Source organism: Telmatherina bonti, assembly GCF_933228915.1.
Source record: "Telmatherina bonti genome assembly, chromosome: 7".
Lineage (NCBI taxonomy): Eukaryota > Metazoa > Chordata > Actinopteri > Atheriniformes > Telmatherinidae > Telmatherina > Telmatherina bonti.
In genome coordinates, this window is record NC_136625.1 from 14,104,418 (window position 1) to 14,124,555 (window position 20,138).

At 37.8% G+C, this 20,138-nt stretch overlaps 1 protein-coding gene across 1 annotated transcript; it reads left to right on the forward strand.

Moving 5' to 3' along the window:
* Positions 1–1,014: 1,014 nt before the first annotated feature.
* LOC306758239 (vesicle-associated membrane protein-associated protein A-like) lies at positions 1,015–14,737 on the forward strand. The gene is made up of 6 exons (XM_079243488.1): positions 1,015–1,312; positions 7,469–7,621; positions 9,904–10,007; positions 11,425–11,505; positions 13,118–13,291; positions 13,768–14,737. Exons 1-6 carry the CDS (start codon positions 1,255–1,257, stop codon positions 13,927–13,929), a joined length of 732 nt encoding a protein of 243 aa, XP_079099614.1. The 5' UTR covers positions 1,015–1,254; the 3' UTR covers positions 13,930–14,737.
* The last annotated feature ends 5,401 nt before the right edge of the window (positions 14,738–20,138 follow it).

The following is a 20,138-nucleotide window of genomic DNA, read 5'->3' on the forward strand; positions in this document are numbered from 1 at the left end:
TTCGGTGACCTGGATGACAGGAAATCTACACCAACACGCCTTGCTCTGTTTACTTCACCCAAAGTAACCTTCAGGGGTTCGTGTTTATCTCTTTAGTCTCGACAGACCACATTTTATAAAAATGTTACAGTTCTGACAACCCTTTACTTCCGTTACAATTGTGTTATTTTGCACACAATTGATTGTGATTGGAAATTATGCACAGTAAAGCTCTATACAAGGCCTTGTTGTTTCAGCAAGTTGATGTAGCTTTTCTCAGAGTTCTTTCAGGTTTTTCTCACGGGGAGCCTCTGTTTATAGAAACTTCAGCACAGAGTTTAAGGTCATCCCATGTTATCTCGCTTCACCTTCCCAAGACATGAAATTGCCTTTTTAAAAAAAAAAAAAAAAAAAAAGTAATGTTATCTTTACTTGAAACTTCACAGCATCCTAAATGTAGACATTTTGTTGTGGTCCTCGGATCTTATCATTCCTTTTTATGCTTTCTCGAATGGCTCATTATTCACTGGATTGAGTAGAAATCTTCCAAAGAACATCAAAGAAACTTAACAATAATGAGAAATTAAATGGAAACCTCCTGAATGTTTGAATAATTAATCTTTCTTTTCCACTAGTTTTTTACATTTCTATTAAAGAACATTTAATTCACATTGGTATTAAAATAGTTACTTAAAATGTAAATTATTTGTATCAACAAAAAATTGCTGAAAAGGATATATTTATTTTAAAAGTTTATGATAAATATATTGAAATCTATTATCAGTATTATTTGGAATAGAAGATATGACGTCACAACTAAGAGGTAAAATCTGAAAATGAGGATTTATAAGATGATAATTATGAGATATTTTCTCTTTAATACATTATTTGTTTCACGCTTCCAAGTGGCAGGACTGTGACTGACATAGTAATAAAAACAGGCAGAGATTATGTTAGGTGCCATTTAAACCAGGAACAGACAAGGTAACTCCCATTTAACTTTGCGAGGGTCACATCGGGACTCTTGACATTTTATCAGATGTTCTTTCTGCCAAGTATTTCAGTGCACAAGTATAACGACTTTAATGTACCGTAATCTCATCAGCTACAGAGCCACGACGACGCCATACAGGGCTGTGCTCTCGCGCGTTGAAGTATTTGTACCCACATGCTCCTTTTCTCGCAGAGCTCAGTCAGCGTTTGACTCAGAAGTGGATCCAGGATTTCCACTTGTCAGTCCCCGATACCGAAACCAAGTACATCCCCTCAGTTAACATGTCCAAGTTGGATCAGGTCCTCATCCTCGACCCTCCATCAGACCTCAGATTTAAAGGTAGGTGAATGAAAACGTCTTGTGTGTTACAATGTGTAGTGAGTGGCGGTGAAGTCTTACCTGGCTGAAATGATTTCACGCTCCCCCCCTCGAGCGATTTTCGGTGCTAGTAGACTAGCTAGCATTCACCGCCATTTTAAGTTAGCCATGGGGCGGACAGGCCGCAAAAGCCTCGAGCTGTAGTGAGGCGGATAGCCGGCGTGCAATGCACCTAGGCGGGCTGCCATTCACAACTACTTCACTGCAACACCTAGTAACTACTTCACTGCAACACATAGTAAATCATTTAACAAAACGAAACAAAAAAAACCCTCTGAATCCTCAAAACAGAGTTGAAACCAAAATAAACATGCTTCATAAAAGCAGGTTTATTTTAGTTCATACATTAGCTACTATGCTGCTGCCCCTGGTGTTAATAGGAGTAAACTGTTCTTTGCTGAGGGGCTCAGCTCTCAAATCCCAGCTGTTCCACAGTCATAATGTAAAAGACAGAAATGTATTTAGTAACAGCTCTTAACATCTATATTGACACCATTACACCTGATAGTTTTCCAGTGTCCAGCCGGGAAAGTGACTGACAACCTAATGGGAAACTTAGCTAACTATCTGCAGCGTTAACATGAAACAGTTTTGTAGCATTTCGCTAACATTAGTCTTTAACACATTGGCAGCTGAGCTGTTTTTAAACCTATTTACGTGTTAAACATAATTGTACTGATGTGACAATACAATCATATGAAACCAGAGTTTCCATTAGAGGTTACTAGGTTACCAGTGATTTGCTTTCTTGGTAGTGATAAGGTCCAGTGATGTGTCAGTGAGCTGTTGGCTAACGCTAGTTAAGCTAGCCTGCTAATGCCAAAGTCGATGTGTAGCAAGCTACATTATTAGCCACTCTCCACCAACAAATAGTTATTTTTAAATATGGCAGACATATTAGCTGTCAAATTTTATTTCAGGCTCCTACACACAGCTTCTCTAATTTGTGGGAATCCATCTGTTGCTCTTGTGAACAAGGGGCCATAAGAAGTGGAAAAGGGGGCATTTTGTTGTGCTCTGTTCCTTTCAGCTCATAGTAATGCAAAAATAATCTTAACATCCTTAACATCATGCTTTCTGATCCAGAACTACTTCCTGCTTTTCTAGCATTTGTGTCGGTTTGTTGTCTCTGTTGGATGCATTATTTTATTAACGAGGTTTTGATTTATTAATGAATGAACCACTGTACTCAAATGAAGAGTAAATAATGTGTACTGTTTTATCTTGTTAGTCTTTAATAGAAGTTGTGGGTATCATAATAGTTTACCCACCAAATACAGTATCTCACGGGAGAGCAACTAAGGATGTAGGGTGTTTTTTGTTTGTTTTTATTAAACTTATCATAGTGTTGTTACTTGACTTACAATGTTTTTGTGAAAAGTGTCCCTGATCACCTCCTGGCAGTCATCAGGTTTTCCTTTTTTGCTTGATCTGAAAGCTGTCAGCAGTGATCATGCCAATTTATTTGCAAGTAAACCCACAATATTAATATCAACAGAAAATCCTGGACAATTGGTTGTATATCAGAAGTTAAGTGCCTTGAAATCAGCAGATAATGCTGTTAAACTGTAGCAGAGTTATTATAGTACTACATGATAATCATGACTTTTCAGCAAGTTTCTTACAGTTGTTTTCTTCATTTAAGTGAATGGAAACTTTGATAAGAGTTCTTCAGAATGAACTCTGTCAGCTTGGACAGCTTTGATCAGCCAGTTTTATTAATTGTTGCAGTCCTTATAGCAAGCAGCTTCCAGTTGTTGTTCTGCTTTCTCACATTTCATCTTACAAGGGCAAAGTCTTGGTATAATAACTTCAAAGAGGCTACAGATTAACTAAAGTTGTTTTAAGTTAAGTTTAACATAATTTGGGGAAACCTGTGCATAAAGATATTGAATTAAGCCAACTGGTTAAAAAGATAATTTCTGTTTGTGATTATAATCAAACCCCTTGGTCACATTGTTGAAAAACACACGGTAGGGGTCTGTTTGGGTGCAGTGGTCGGCTAAGTCAGGTTATTTTGGCCACATGAAGCTTTCAAAAGAGGTCAAGAGTTGGAGTGAACGACATAAATGAATGTTTGTTCCTTATCTGAGCCGTACATCGATGTGGACAATTAACCACTTGGCACAGATGTGGTTCATCATAATCTGATCATGGACCGCCATATTTTACCTGATTTAAGAATGTCTGCTCTAATTCAACATATTCTGATTACTGATCAGTCACAGGGTTTACAGACCACCCTCACTGGATTAACCTTGTGGTCTTTGTATACTGACATAGGCATGGCAGCGGAGATGTTTATACCAGCCATAATCAATTCATAGGTATTCCATCATACTATTCTGTTTCACTGAGGCCCAAACTTGTCATCCAAGGAATGTGGAAGGAAATTGCAGATGTTAGGGTCTTAGCCATTGTCATGGCCTAAATGAGTGGAACAAATGAGATTGCTAAACAGTAGCAAATAAATTAATATGTTACAATCTGGAAAGGAAGCTGAATTTGCAGGCTTATTTAATGCTCCATTAAATGCTGCATCTGCTACTTTTCAAACCAAATGGTTGGGATTTTGAACCTGTGTTTGTGAAGACTTTAACCTGAATACATATCAGATTTCCTTTTCTTTAATTTCTTCATTTTTGAGGATTTTTCTTCCGTAATTCACAAGGGGCACAGAAGAAAGTGGTAGTTCCTGCTCTGAGGCTGAGAAGCAATATGAGGAGAGTGAAGATGGCCACAGCTTCTTTTACTGTCACAGAGACCAGGCTAAATCGGTCTGCGTGTATGTGAGACTTGGTCTGTTTTGGAGCCTCTGTTGGGACTCCAGCAAGCTAGAGGGGGCAGCCCTCCTTTCCTTGGCTGGTATTTTTAGAACAGGACAGGCCTGGGGGACCCTAACTCAGCACACATGAAACAAGATGAAAGATCGAGCTTGCGCTGTTTGAGCAAAGGTGGCATCTCGGAGAGTTGGGCAGTAGATGCAGGCAGCAGGCTATGTGGGTGTGCATCTGATGTGCACAATGGTTTTTCACTGTTGTATTTGTTTCAGAGCTCAAAAGGTATCCTTACAGTTTCTCCACCAGAACTTGGTCAACTTTAAATTCCATTATGTTGAAGCAGTGACTGTCTGTCCTTATTTAGACTTTGTTAAAGAAAAGGTTAATACTATATTGAATTAGGGTTTTGCACTTCTTTTTGTGAGCGGCTGTTTCTTGTTTGCTCCACTCTGAAAAGACTGATGTCGGCAAAGTCGGCAAACATGACTGATGGTCTCAGACAACTTTACCGACTTAAGTCATTGTACTTTTGATGTGTACTAAATCACATTTACATACCGTATTGTCTGAGATATTAAAGATGTCTTGTCATTATTCCATTGAAGGGAATGGTTTGTTTTCAGTTTTGCCTTCTGGGTGTTGATTTATGACAGCAGACAAAGATGGAGACAGTAGGTTTAATTTATATTAGGGTAAACTAAAGAGTACTATTTTGTTGTCCATACCATCACAAGTTCACAAAACTGTTGCAGTTGTCTTTGTTGCATTCATTTGGCTTTATCTTATTATATCATTTTAAAGTCATTTCCTTTGCTCTGCAGGGCACAAAATGTAGAAACTGGAAACACACTACTTACTAATTGAAGTATCGTCTGTTCGACCATGTCTGGGAGGTTTTTCAAGTTTGTAGGAATGCTTTTGTTCCATACCTTTTGATAACCACATCATAGTCCACACCATGACTATCTGTAGTCGGGTGGAGCCACTTTAACCCTGCATTACTTCTTATCACTTTGATTAAGGTGAATGAATGAAGACTAAATCTTGGACTTTGTGACTTCCTTTGTTCCACCTAAGTTGTGAAACTCAGGCTCTAAAGGATACATTTTAACCTTTTTTAATGCATTTATGTGTAATTACAAACGAGTCAAAAACTTGCTTCATCATCACCGCATTGTAGATTAGTTGATTCAGATTTGGATTTTCATTTTCTTTTTTAGATTTTAGGACATTTTATATATATTAGCACTGATTGGATTAAGTCTTTTGGAATATAATTTGTAATTTGCTTAAGGATTTTTAATAAAAACTTGAGATTTCTGAGAAAAAATGCTTTGCACACTTAAACCACTGGCCAGTGCATCAACAATGAAGTTTCTCAGTGGATCTTAATTTCCCACATTTTTGGTCTGTTTAAACTCTTTATTACTTTTAGAGCTGTGACGATATGTTTTTGTCCTGATTCGATTCCGAATTTTTTGGGTGCCGATTCAATTTAAATTTCGATTCTCACAATTCTTCGAAATTGCTGATTTTGTAGATTAAAAACAAAATAAATGAAGAAAGCTTTTTCATTTTTCTTAATTTCAATGAGGGAAAAACAACTCAGTAGCCAGACCATCATTCTGCTGCTATAATACCCAAGAAGACAAGTAGAAAGATCAATAAAAACAATAGAAACGACAAAAATTTTGTAATTGATTATTTTTATTCATTTAAGAAAAATTGATTTTTTTTTGTTAAAAAAATCTATTTTAAAATTGTGAAGCAAAAAATCCCGATTCTCGATTTTCGATTCGATTTTCCCACCCCTAATTACTTTTAAGAAAATACATGAAATAATGTAATAAAAATGGAGAATTTATATTATGAATGGCTTTAAAATTAATAATCAAGCTTTTCTAAACTGAGGCAGGCCATTAGGTCCTTCCTACATTAAAAAAAACATTCACACATTAAGCTGTAAAAGTTTATTATCAATGCTGTAATATGGCAAAAAATAATGATCACGATTGTTTGGTTCATGTTAAACTCATTCTTAAAAAAACAACAAAAAAAACAACAAAAAAAACCCTGTTTTTCTTTCACAGCAGATTCCATCACATGGAAACTAAATGGTCATCTGATTAGGAGCCACATCCAGAGTGACTTGTTTTTAATGACCTACAAATCTGAGTCTCAAGATCAGCCATCAGCAAACACTCCTGTCATGTGCAGTCAAAGGAGGGACAAACAAGGCAATCTGAAAACTCAGCAAAGCTCGCTGTGGCTGGGGATGTTTTCTGGTTTGGGTTGGGAAACATTGAGTTAGTGACCAGATTCTTAGGGTCGGATCTGCTGGAGATTTAAAGCTGAAGCATCCAAATCGGGATGCAGCGCCGTTCCAAATGTGGTTCCTTTTGGGTCTCGATGTCCAAATTTGGCGTTCCCTGACAGAAAAATGAAGCTTTTTAACAGTTTGCAAATGTTGTGCAAATTCAGACATCATTCATAAAGCGGCTGACATGATGTCAGACAGCTATGCAGCATGAGATGTGGTTTTTGTCCAGGCTCTCAGGCTAATTGCGCTGATCGAGTTTGGGGTACCATCGTCTTGGCTTGTGTTGTTGACAGGACACGAGCGATCAAAGCTGGACGGTGCTGATCCTGGTTAAGGACCTAATTTGAAGCAAGCTAAGTCACAAGATGGAAAGCCTTTATATAACTATCGATCTCCTGTTATATGATCAGACTCGGGAAGGACCTTCATTTCCAATACCATCATGGGACATGCATATGAAATTATCTGTCTGGAAGAAAACGTAATTGGTTCAGGTGGTTTTGCCTGTCACGTCTGAAGGCGGATGGAGGAAGAAGTCTTGGAGTTGCCATCTGCGTGTGTGTATTTAGCCTTAGATTTGTATAAATGGCAAAACCTCATGCAGTGTTAAAATATGTCAAGCAATAGTTATGCAGTAGAAAATATACTGGAACAAAGTGTTTATAGCTTGACAAACTCCAGTAATAAATCAGACTTTTAATCATTTAGCTCTAACCAGGTTTCCCTCTTGTATGTTTAAGCTTATCTTTTTAAGCTTTCTATGGTCCCTTGTCTAAAAGACAAAAGTAATACATGCTAGACTTGTTGCTCTTCCAGTACGGATGTTTTATTCAGGATATGTGTTCTCTCACTGTAAATAAGAAGCAAATTGTACCTAACTTGAATATTTTCTCTCTTTATCTTTATGTAGCTGCAGATTATTTTAATTTTGGCTTAGTCATCATCAGAGTGTAGGAGGGTGTACTTCAAAATGCAAAACCAAAAATGCTCTTGTGCATGTTGTTCTCTGTCCACCAGGTCCTTTCACAGATGTAGTCACCACTAACCTCAAATTGAAGAACCCTTCTGACAGAAGAGTTTGTTTCAAAGTGAAAACAACAGCACCACGCAGGTACTGTGTACGGCCAAATAGCGGCGTCATCGATGCAGGAGCAACTGTCAACATTTCGGGTAAGGCTGTTTTTCTTTCCTGCTTCTACTTGAGTTTTATTAGATTAAATGTTGGTGCTGGTTGAGCTATTTGTAAGGAAGCTGCAGAGGAGAAAAGCAGTGGAACAAGGCCTGATGGTAAAGCTGTTGAAGTGACTCAGCAGAGTGGATGATGAGCGTTTCCCTGGTACAACACACTTGATTCAAATGAAAAGGTTCTCATACAACTTGTAGTCATCTTCTGCACCTGCCTGTCAACGAGCCATTGATTTGGGTGTGGTGTGTCACAGCAAGGAAAAGCCTGCAGGATGTTGGCTCACAAGGAGCTGGAGACCCCTGATCTATCACTTTTGGCTCGATTAGAAGCAGAGTTTGGCTCTGGTGCAGATTCTCCTGTTCAGTCTTTACTCACCCAGTTGTTCATGTTGTTCTTCATCTCCTTGCCTTATTGTGGTGTACTGACAGTGTCAAAATGTCCCCTAAATGAGCAGTCCAAGCACACACCCAGCGCCTTGTCAACGTGCACCCCGAGGACGCCCCGACACGCGTACGCGGCCACATTGGCTCTCCATATCTGTATCGTTATTCTCTGAGCCAAAATGCTGCAATACTTTGGCAGTGTGGGGCTCTCTGCTATAACAATGGCTGGCAGCCAGCGAGTTACACATGAGTGCTTATTTTATTCAGCCAGATAAGGATCTGATATAGTTTCATGTTTCTTGTTGATATTTCAAGCTGACCTGACCATGACACCGGCTGGCAGTCAGTTCGGGTCATCATGGATGAGCAAAGGCCCTCTGAAAACGATGCAGTAAATTTATAACGCATGACAAGAGCAGGATTGCGGAGGTGAATGGAAGACGGTAATTGTTTTATCTCGATCAGCTGAAATTAAAATCTGAATTGAACAAAATTAACGGACTAATCTGGCAGCCATAACAGCTAGTGGAAAAGCCTCTTGGTCACTGTTTAATGTTCAGATTTTATGGTTTCTTCTCTTTCACCAAAGACAGAGGCCTTTCCTGGACTTTTATTTTTCCAGCAATACTTGGTTGTTTTTGAAGATGCTTTAATCAAATAGCTGCAAGTGAACCCGTCATGGGAAAAAGAAGTATCAGAATCTCAGAGGAAAACCTCTCGCTGGCTATTAAAACAAAACCTGACTCAGTTCCTTTAAATCTGTAAGATATTGGAGGATCACATTAAGTGGTGATTTACATCGACCATATTTGCTCATCAAATTGATTTAGGAAAGTAAATAACTTATTAAAAATAGACTATAACATGCAGTATGTATATAGCAGTGCGTGTATGTGGGATGTCCAGTGTGCTGTTAAAGCTTGTTGCTGCAACACTTACACATCATGAAAATACATGAAAGCAGACATTCTTAGTGATATTATTCATTAAAAAAATACTTTTGAAAAGAACTTTTTCAGGAATTATTTAAAGCTAGTGTAATGTCACAATCCCTAAACTACTTTTATTCCTGCTTTGATGGGATTTAATTGAAAAGTTCCTTCCCGGCTCCAGGCTTCATCTTGCTGCATTTCAGCAGCCGAGCTGCTCCACGTCTGACCACGAATATCAGTCTAGCATCCTCTAGATGCTGGACTGCTTTTCAGGGTTTCAGAGATTGATGTGATAACATTTATTAAATAATGACTGTAATGTCATTCATAATAATAAGATTTTCCCTCATCGGTTAGAAGGGAGAGTTTTATTGTGAATAAATACAGCTGCTGGTCTTTAGTAGTAATTCTAAAGCAGGTTAAGTGGTTTTATGTCCACACAGTGACTCCAGTTTAGTCTCATGACATGCATTAAGAGTCTTTCCTGTTTCCAAAATGCTGCCGTCGGCTTCTGTGTGAAGTTGCTTTGATTCTCCCATCAAGTTTATTTTTCTAGGTCTCAACTTTACAGCAGAAGCGGCATCTTTTTGGCCCTGGTTTGTCTGTATGCTATATTTATAAATAATGTCCCAGATCTGAACATCATGGACCCGCTCTGAGAGACAGATAGTAAAACTGCCTGGAAGCAGAAATGTGGATATTTTTAAAGACACTTTGAATAAATTATCTTCATTTGTTTTAAGGGCAAAAGATGCTCTCACTGAGTATTTAAGTTGAGTCTAAGTCTTTTTAATTATTACAGATTTTAAAAAAAGAGAAGAAATATATATATACTTTTTTCTAATCACAACTTAATTTTTCAGGGTCTGACAGTTTGCGGCAATAAATATGAAGGTGTAAAGATTTTTATGCAGAAATTTTGACATTCTTTATCTTGTATTTTCTTTACAGTTATGCTACAACCCTTTGAGTATGATCCTAATGAGAAAAGTAAGCACAAATTCATGGTGCAAACTATTTTTGCTCCACCAAATGTTACGGACATGGATTCTTTGGTAAGTGAATTTCCTTGTTTTTGTTTTCATTTGCATTTTTTTTTTATGCACCGTAAGCTCTTTAGAGTACTTGTAACCCATTATTAGGATACACCAGATAACTGAGTTTATTATTTAATTAGACAACGGAACCAAATCCAAAAAATAACGATCCATAAAAAGTCTTTGCATAAGAATTTGATTTCTTCCTGCTAAAATGAATGATTGGAAACCAGTTTAAAAATTCACATTGTCTCCAAAAGTTCACAGTTTTACTATGAGATAATAACATGGACACTTTTCAGGTTTTAATGGTTTTTCTTTATATGTGGTTCGACTCAAATGACTGAACTGAATTTTGGCCTCCTTCCTGGAAACCTGAGAATACCTCAACTTTATCACAGCCAACCAGATTATTTTCCATATTTAACTTGGGTTTTTTTTTTTTTTTTTAACCCTACTTCTACAAAATTAGGCATGCCCACCATCAAGCATCAGTGTATTACATCCAGTTATATACAGTCCAGGTGAAGTCTTATATTCACGACTCAGTATTTATACATAAAAAATAATTGTAAAATCTACTTTTAAATAGGATAATCCAATTAGTTTTCCATGTAAAAAGGCTCTGTTTTAGTCTTTTATATATATATATATCGTTAATTTTTACATCTCAAGCCACAATTAGTTGATGTATTGATAGGCTATGAAAAAATCTGCAGACCCAACAGGATGGTGTGTAAAGGCCTGAGTGGTCAACAAGCCAAAAAAAAAACCACTTTCTTTTCTTTTCTTTTTTAAAATCAATACAAAGTACAAATTTACAGTTTTCATGAAGAAACAATGAGCAAAGATGAAACAAGTTTAAATGAGTTTCCCACAGTTGTCCACCAGAGGGCAGCAGAGACTTAGTTAGACCTTGTACACAAGGTGCATGGCAGAATACAGGAAGTGTTGGGGAGCAAAGGTCTGACTAGTCCTGAGATGCAGTTTATACTGTTGACTAGTGATTGATTAATATCTTTTATTACATTATTGTACTTTGCTGTAAATCTGTGTTTGTATGTGTTTTCTGTCAAATAGCCATGTTTCACTTCTTTACTTTCTAAATACTTTTAAAACTTTGAAGTTTTATTTTCAATAGTAATGTAAACAATAAATTTAAAAAGATAAAATAACATAAAACCAGTGTTATTGTTGGAAATTAAATGCTGCATTATTTGTTATCATTTCTTTAGTTTCAAGGCTGCCCTTTATGTGAACAGAATGAGTTGGTGTGGTACATGTGTAGCTGTGTGTGTGTGTGTGTGTGTGTGTGTGTGTGTGTATATATAATATATACACACACACATATATATAATTGGTGTGAGTGTGTAGAAAGTCCAGCTGCTAGCAGTTTGCCTTGATGAATAACATGCCCGTTTTTCATCTCCACCAGTGGAAAGATGCAAAACCCGATGATCTCATGGATTCCAAACTGAGATGTGTCTTTGAGCTGCCATCTGAAAATGATAAAGTGGTAAGAAATGTTGCTACACAATAGAAAACTGTGTAAAATGTAAAGTATGTTTAGCTGTGTGTGTGTGTGTGTGTGTGTGTGTGTGTGTGTGTGTGTGTGTGTGCGTGTGTGCGTGCGTGCGTGTATATTCTGCTTTAGGAAAAACAGACCAAATCATAGAAAACACAGCAGGTCAGGCTTGTCCTAATGATTTCAGTGTCACTGAAAGAAGCAAGTCAAAGGCAGACTCCTCTTCATGAAATGGTTTCAGGCTGGAGGACAAAAGAGGAGGAACATCATTAAAGACAATTAAACAGAAGGAACATTGATATTTCTGATGGATCAAACTCACATGGGTCACTTCAGCTAGCCTGCGTTATCATGTCTTTGGGTTTAATTTCACTCATTTTCTCTTGCATAAATGAAGCTTCTTTCAAGGTGGGGAAACTTATAGATGTGTTTTATGTAATTACAAGGCACATGTTGCTCATCGTAGGGATTTGAAAAGTCCAATTTATGAATACTTTCATGTTCCCAAGAATGAAGAAGCAGGTTCTGCTTATCGCCTCGTCTTGGACTGCCTCGCATTAGAAAGCATTTCCATGACAACACTTTCACCATAGCTTTGAAATGACAATGACGTTTTACAAATATTCTCCAGACATATATCAGCGCTGTGTAAAGATGTGACACAGGTTCCCCTATAGAGTTGACTCTATTGAATGAGAGCTCAGTGAGAGTCTGTACAAACAAGGCCTGAAAGTAATCAGGGTGCAGATAAGCCGTGCTGCTTGACAGCTCAGCAGGCCCTCAGGTCAGGTGAAAACGCCACCATGTCCTGATTTACTTTCATTAGCAGCGGCGGCGTGGACATGCTGAGTCAGCATGGCGTCTGCACTCTGTTTTGGCACATGTGGCATGCATGTGATGCGTTACATGTTTAGTAAGTCACTTTTAAATGTAAGGGCTTGCATAAAATATACAATCAGAAAAAGCAAAGGTAGCAGCAGCACGTTGGCGGACTTGACTACCTGTGAAATGTGTCAAGTATTTTTTTTTTTTTTTTTTTACCATTCCCACTTCATTTAGTTTTTGCCAAGTTGTTCCACAGCCACTCAAGATCCAGACACGTTTAAGAAGGTGTGAATTTCTCCACCAATCCCTTTCTGTGTTGCAGAAAATGTTTAAAAGGTGCAGTAATGTGAAATGAAGAGATCTCTGCTTGTATATGTTGGAGCACTTTAACACTTGTTTAGTATATTTAGTATAAATTGGTCCAAAACACTTTGATAAGTTTATATGTATATTAAATGATTAAGTTGTTGCTATGGCGATTAATTCTGCTCCTTTACTGATGGCCAGCTTTTATCCACAGTACAGTTGTAGTTTCATAAGACAGCCTTTATGTCCCCATGTCGTCATGTCTGTCCCAGTAAACAAAGCCTCATCAAACGTGACTTTCTGGTCTCTTTGATCCGGTACCATCAGCCTTGGACAAGGCTGCCTTTCTTTACCATGACTTTGCATCCAGAGGCTGGTTTTCCCTCTCTTTTTTTTTTTTTTTTTTTTTTTTTTGTGCTTCAGCCCAGCTGGATTTCACGTCTGTTACGCTCTTCTTCCCTTTGTTGCGCAGAATGACTTGGAGGCAACCAGAGCGATTCCGGCGATGAACTCTGTGAAGGGTGAGCTGACACCGGTGCCCGTCGCTCCCACAGTGGACGACGCAGAGATGAAGAAAGTGCTGGAGAAGTGCAAGAGGTTGCAAACCGAGATCAACAAGCTGACGGAGGAGAACCGGCAATTAAAGGTCAGACCTGCTGACAGGTCGTGTTCTTAACATGGTGACAGTGATGTAGAAATGTGGATGCAAGTCAAGATGCCTTTTCCTCTGGATGTTCCATATTAGCCTTTTTTTTTTATTTTTTTTTTTTTATAAATAAACATCCAATATTCCAATTTTTACAATTCTTCATTTCCGATACTGATATCAACCTATGCTGATATTTTTGGAGGGAGTTGTGCTAAACAAACAAAAATATCTGGAAAACTATACATCTTTATATTTTGTCATTTAGAGTTAGAGGAGACTTAGCTGAAGAGTTTGCTGTATAATATATGCATGTTGTTTTAAACTTGTCGTTAAAAAAGTTAAAAAAAAAAAAACACTGATAATTACCAATATTGCATTTTAGTGTTGATATCTGTCAATAATATCGGTATGCCGATAATATCAGACATCTCTAGCTGTTCCTCATTTCTTCCTGTACTTTTTTTTTGTCACAGGAGGATGGAGTTAGAATGAGAAAGCTGCCTGGCCCAGACTACATGACATCAAACTCAACTAACCTCCTCGGCCGAGAAACCAGCGCCGCCTTCCTGCCCTCGCTCCTCGTTGTCATAGCAGCCATCTTCATGGGATTTTTCTTAGGGAAGTTCATCTTGTAGACTGGGAGATGCATGCTGGGCATATCCCCTGCTCTGGCTCCAACATTTAAAATGAGAAAAGATTTTAAAAAAAAAGAAAAAAAAGCCTGCAAAAACCAAGAAGTCTTTCTGTTGACTTTGCCATATCATGGGTAGTGTGGCCTCCAGTGAACATCTGTACAGCATCATTCAAAGGCGCTGCCTTTTTACAGTGTCACACAGTTAGCTCGCACAGCAAGATAAGTAAAGGAACGTGAAAGAAAAGCGAAATTTTTTCTTTTTTTTTTCCTCTAATTGCTGGATCACACAGGTGATATGGTGGGACAATGAAGTGTGTAAACTATCAGGCAACATGTGTTTAACTGGGTGAAATGCAAAGATCAGATTCTCTTCTTTTCCCCTTTATTCTTTTTTTCTGTCTCTGTTGTTTTAATAGGATTTGAATGGAATGTTAGATGTCTTGTAAATGTTATTTTAAAATCTTTTAAAGCAGAAAAGGACAGAACTTCCATTTAAAACGACCTTTCTACCTGTTGCTGGATGATTGCCTCTGAAGTAAATCTGTTCGTAATTTCTACTTCTTGTGTTGGAATGTTCAGGTCCAGCTGGGGATATAGGTGCCTCCTTCTTGTACATTTGTCCTGTCCTTTTCCTTACAACACAAATTATTATTATTATTATTATTATTATTATTATTATCATACAGCAACACATATGTTTCTCCTGAGGCTGATGACTGAAATGCGGTTTCCATTCTTTAAAAATCTTGTTCCATGATATTAATCATTGAAAAAAGAAATAATAAAAATGAAAAAAAGTGGTTTTCATAGCTGTCTTTTCCTGTGTCTCTTTTCATTGACACACACTCAGATGTCTATTAAATGCAACCAATCTGTTTTTATCTGAAACTGTAGCCGTTTTTGGAAGAGATGTTTACAAAACTACTCTGTGCAAACTGGACTGAATCTGTCTTGAAGCTTGATGGACGTTTGGATTCTGCGTGATTAAACTGAGCTTTGAATCGAAGTTTTAAATTGCATCAAATGGGCGCCATCTCTTTTTCTCAAGGTTTATCTCAAGGAATTTTTTTTTTTTTTTTGGTTTATGGGGATTTTTTTGCAGAACCAAATCTACTTTGCCCATTTAACCATGATGATAATTAGAATAAAATTTTCTTTACAATATTTTCTGCGAAACTGAAAACTCTTTATCAAACCGTGAAATAAGGTGATTTCTGTGTCGATTCATGCGAGACAAAGCATCATGGGAAAAGGCCCTGCAGTGAGTGGAGCTGAATGTTTTGCTTTACATGAAACACTGATAATGTTGGCTTAAACTATATTCCCATGATAATCAGGAAATACTGGCCAAGAATGTCAAACATGAAAATACCAAGAACACAAATTATACTGCAAGTAGATACTCTGATCTCGTCATACTCTACGCTTTATTTTCCAGCTCCATGGACAACAGGAATGCTGCGACGTGTGTTCCAAAGGGATTAATTCCCTGAATTAGGATTTATCTGATCACAGTTAGCTGTGAAAGGGTAAACCACGCTGGCCACCTATTGACCAGGGGTGGCAACTCGGGTCCTCGAGGGATGATGCACTCCTGCAAATGTTAGTTTCTCTGCTGCAACACACCTGATGCTCATCAGATTTAATTACAGACTGGTGCAGAGCTTGACAAACGGCACCGGTCTGCTAATTAACTCTAGATTTGAGTCAGGTGCGTTGCAGCAGGGACATTTCAAACATCTGTAGGACTGCCCTTGAGGACCACTGTATGACACCCATCAGTTAAATTGCTTGTTACCTATGTATGGCTAATCAGCCAGTCATATGGCAGCAATGTGATGTGTATAGGTATGTAGACATGATCAAGATTACCTTAAGGTAACCCAGTACAGCCCAGCGTGACACATGATGCGGGTTCTGACAAATTTTGCATGACTTTATGGTAAAAAGGTTTGCTAAAATTTCTGTTGAACTTTCCAAGATACTTGTCTTCTGCTCCCTCGTAGATACCAGAAAGTAAAATATTACATTATAGTAGTTTTGACATAATTCATGGTAATAAATTTATTACATTTTTTTAAAGGGACAAGTGAAGGCCTCATATTTTAAAAAAATATATACTGGACTTCTCTTGCCATTTTTTTAGGTGTCTAAAGAGTTAAAACATCATCAGAATGAGGAAGATATGGGATGGTTGCTGGTGCCACACGAACTGGTCTGAGTATTTCAGGAACTGTAGATCTGGGATCTTCACACATCACAGACTCTCCACTGGGATCTTCACACATCACAGACTCTCCACTGGGATCTTCACACATCACAGACTCTCCAGTGAGCAGCATTTGTGTGCATATAATTTCATTTTTATTATGACTGAAGAATGGTTAAACACAATTAATGTTGCTTTTTTATCATCTCAAATCAAATAACCATTGGTTTAAACCAGTGTTTCTCACTTCTGGTCCTCAGGGCCCCCTGCCCTGACTGTTTCAGACATGTTCCTCCTCCAAAGCACCTGAGTCAGATTAGTGAACTTCCTTATCAAGTTCTTTGCAGCCTGTTAATGAGCTCTTTATTGCATTCAGGTGTGTTAAAGTAGGGTTGCCTATAAAAACATGCAGGGCGGGGGGCCTGAGGACTGGATTTAAGAAACACTGATTTAAAGGTAGAGTATGTAAGATTTTCAATATTTTCAAAATAAATTAACAAAAGAAACAAAAAAAAAAACTACAATCATCATTAGATAGTTTTTTACACATGTAGGTTCCAGTCTATCCATATTTGATGTGTTATTAAATTACAAGTTTAATTAATGACAGAGACCCTTCTTGAATGTTTTCTGACCAGTAAAAAAAAAAAAAAAAAAAAAGTACTTTTTCCCACCAGTAGGGGGAGTATAAGCCCATTTATTGCAGAGCGGCTCTGAGCTACAGCTCACAAGTGATTCCTGCCCTTATTGGAGCTGGCAAGGAGGAGGGGTGAGGGGTGAGTTTTGCTCATTACTGCCAACCTGTGGTCGTTTGTGGAGGTAGCAGTTTTGTGGTTTTGCTCAAGACCTGGTGTTTGCCACCTGATGGTGGAGAGAATCGCCTTGAAATCTTACATACTGCATACATACTGCATACTACATACTGCCTTTAAACCAAAGTATGCAGAATAACATCTCTGAACACACATATCAAACTCACACAATGGGTTATTAGCAGACTTGTGCTGAGTTTGATGTTCAGCTCTGCACAAGTCTGCTAATAAGGTTTGATTTGTATCAGGTGTGTTGCAGCAGGGAAACTCCCAAAAGCTTTCAGGACTGCGGCTTTTGGTGACTGGAGTTGGCCATCACTGATCTAGCACATTTATTCGTTTGACTGTGTTTAATAGCCCCTGCACAGGGGCTATTTTCAACCTATGAAAAATGGTTATAAAAGGCCTTTTTTTTTTTTTTTTTTTTTAAATAATATCAAGTTTTTATTTGCCCCTTCAATAAAATGTAAAAAAAAAAAGTACATTTCTTCGGGATTTAGCATTTATTACCATTGTGATATCTCAAAAATTTAAAGTATAATTCTCAGGTTTCTGGTGTTCATTAGGAGGCAGAACAAAGAATCAGATTGTGGTGTATTATGTGGGATTTTGGGCAACTTTTTTAACTTTAAAGTGATGCCAAATGTCTCACAAACTATGTATCATATATATCATAGTGGACTCTTATGGGTTAAAACAAGTCATAAAATTGTAAACTGGATCCTAAAGCTAACGGGGAAAAAGATGACAACATGCACAGTTGTGATCATGTTGTCTAATCTAACTGTTGTATTCTGATGAAGCCATGATGAAGGCAGTTAAAAAGCTGAATTAAATAGCCCAGCTTGGGCATAGAGAGAATATATAACTTTCTCCAAATCTTTTATTTTTTTTTTAGGGAGGTAAGACTTGACTTTACCAAGCATGCTAAAAAAAAATTAGGAGGTCTTTATTTGTCCAATCAAATCAAGACATTGCAAAAATCTAATAAAATAATGTGTGTGTTGAGCCTGATTCATCATCAAGGTCCCAGAAGCCATCAGTATGTATTCTTGCACAACTAAATCAAGCTACGGTTTAAAGCAGTGTTTTTCAACCTTTTTTGAGCCAACGCACACTTTTTTTTCACTGAAAAATCACAAGGCACACCACAAACCAAAATGTTTTTTTTTGTTGTTGTTTTTTTTTTTTTTTTTAAAAAGTCCATATTATTAATATAAAGTCCATCTCGTCAACGCCTCTTGAATAGAAATCAGATAAACACAAGAAGGAATTTTATTATCTTTCACTGGGGCCTGTTTGGATGAACACAGAGCTGCTTTTTAGACCAATTAGGTGAAATTATATTATTTCTCAGGGCACACTTGATAATCTCTGGTACAGTGGTTGAAAAACACTGGTTTAAAGTATCACAATGTTACTGTCTGACTGCAATAATATTGAGTTTATGACTTGTTTTTGATGATTTATGTTATGTTTATTATTTACATTCCTGGAGCTGTTGTTGCTAAGCAGCCTCCTATGGCTGAGGAACTGCACTTGACAACTTTTTCCCTCTCGATGTTGTCACTTTACAGCAAAATTTTGCTTTACAGCCAGCACTGCTTCACGTGCCAGCAACTGGATATCATCATATTGGCTGTTTTGAACAAATACCCAGAGGAGTAATCAGGACATGTTTGATAGGTTGGTGAAGATTTGACAGAATTTAACACGGGCTGACCAATGGGTAGATGTCACTAACCGCATTGACCATCAGGATAATTATCAACTTTGGTTAAAATCAGTGTGTGAAATCCAGGGATTCTGTTGGTTTGTTTCCACCAACAGGTCCAATTTGGTTTTGTGTTTTTTATTTTGCATTTCCACGGGTAAAAACTGTGGAGGGTGGCTCAACAAAACAGTCCTGATGTGTTTAAGACCCTTCATTTGGGGTCCCAATTTCTATCGATCTGCAGAAAGCAGGAATGGCACTCACCCCAATGTTCCTCTTTTTACAAGTTTTTTTTTTTTTTTGAATAGTAGAATAAGAAATCCATTTAGATCTCCAGTCCTCGAGGGCCACAATCCTGCAAGTTTCCCCATGTATCTCGCTTCCAACACACCTGACTAATACTAATCAGTCATTGTGCAGACCTTTATTGGCTACTGGGTCCATTTAATGGAAGCCATGTATGTTGGAGCAGGAATACATGGAAAACCTGCAGGGCAGCAGCCCTCGAGGACCGACTTTGATCAGCTCTGATTTAGCTGATTTGACCTTTGTGACATGGTGCATTATCTTGCAGGAAGTAGCCATCAGAAGCTGCTACACTGTGCTCATAAAGGAAAGGAGAACGTCATCAGGGAGGAGGTGGGGTTCAACCAAAGCTCAACTGGTAGTAATTACATCATTACACCACCACCAGTCTGAACTGGATATACAAGACAGGATGGATTCATTCTTTCACGTTGTTCCCACCAAATCCTGAACCTCAACCTGGATGATGCTGCTGAAATTAAGACTGATTAGATCCAGGCAACATTCTTCCATCATCTCTTGTCCAGTTTCATTGAGTCGGTGTGAACACTTTCGCTTTCTTAGCTGACATGAGTTGCAGCTAGCATGTTTTTTTTCTGCTGCTGTCGTCCATCTGCTTCAAGGTTTCATGATTTGTGTGTCAAAAGACAGCAACTGTTGCCTTTCTACCTTCTTGAACCAGTTTAACCATTTTCCTAAGAACAGCGAAGCGTTTTTGTCCGGACAACCGACGCTTACTGGATATTTTCAACGGGCTTTCTTTAGACATTTATGTTTGACAGTCGTTAAGAAGTTGGCACAATCATTACATAATGTCCTGTCAATAAATTACCCAATGAAAATATCAACAGTAATTACCAGTTTCTACCATTTTTCAATGCAGAAGTAATGGAATTAAAGCAATTATTGATATGAAGATTCATTTAATAATCAGTCAAGAAAATATCCTAAACCAGTTACATTTGTACTCCGCTGTTCACGTGTGAATACTAACTAAACCTCTAAAGTACAAACCCATGTAAGATCAAAGTTGAGCTATTGTCACACAGCATTGGCGAACAACAATGACTTGAGAGTTGTTATTACACGTTTATCTCCATTTCCCAGGTGTACTGTCCCACCTGAAGATTTGATCATTTTAGATTGATCTCTTTGGAAATGAGGTCAAA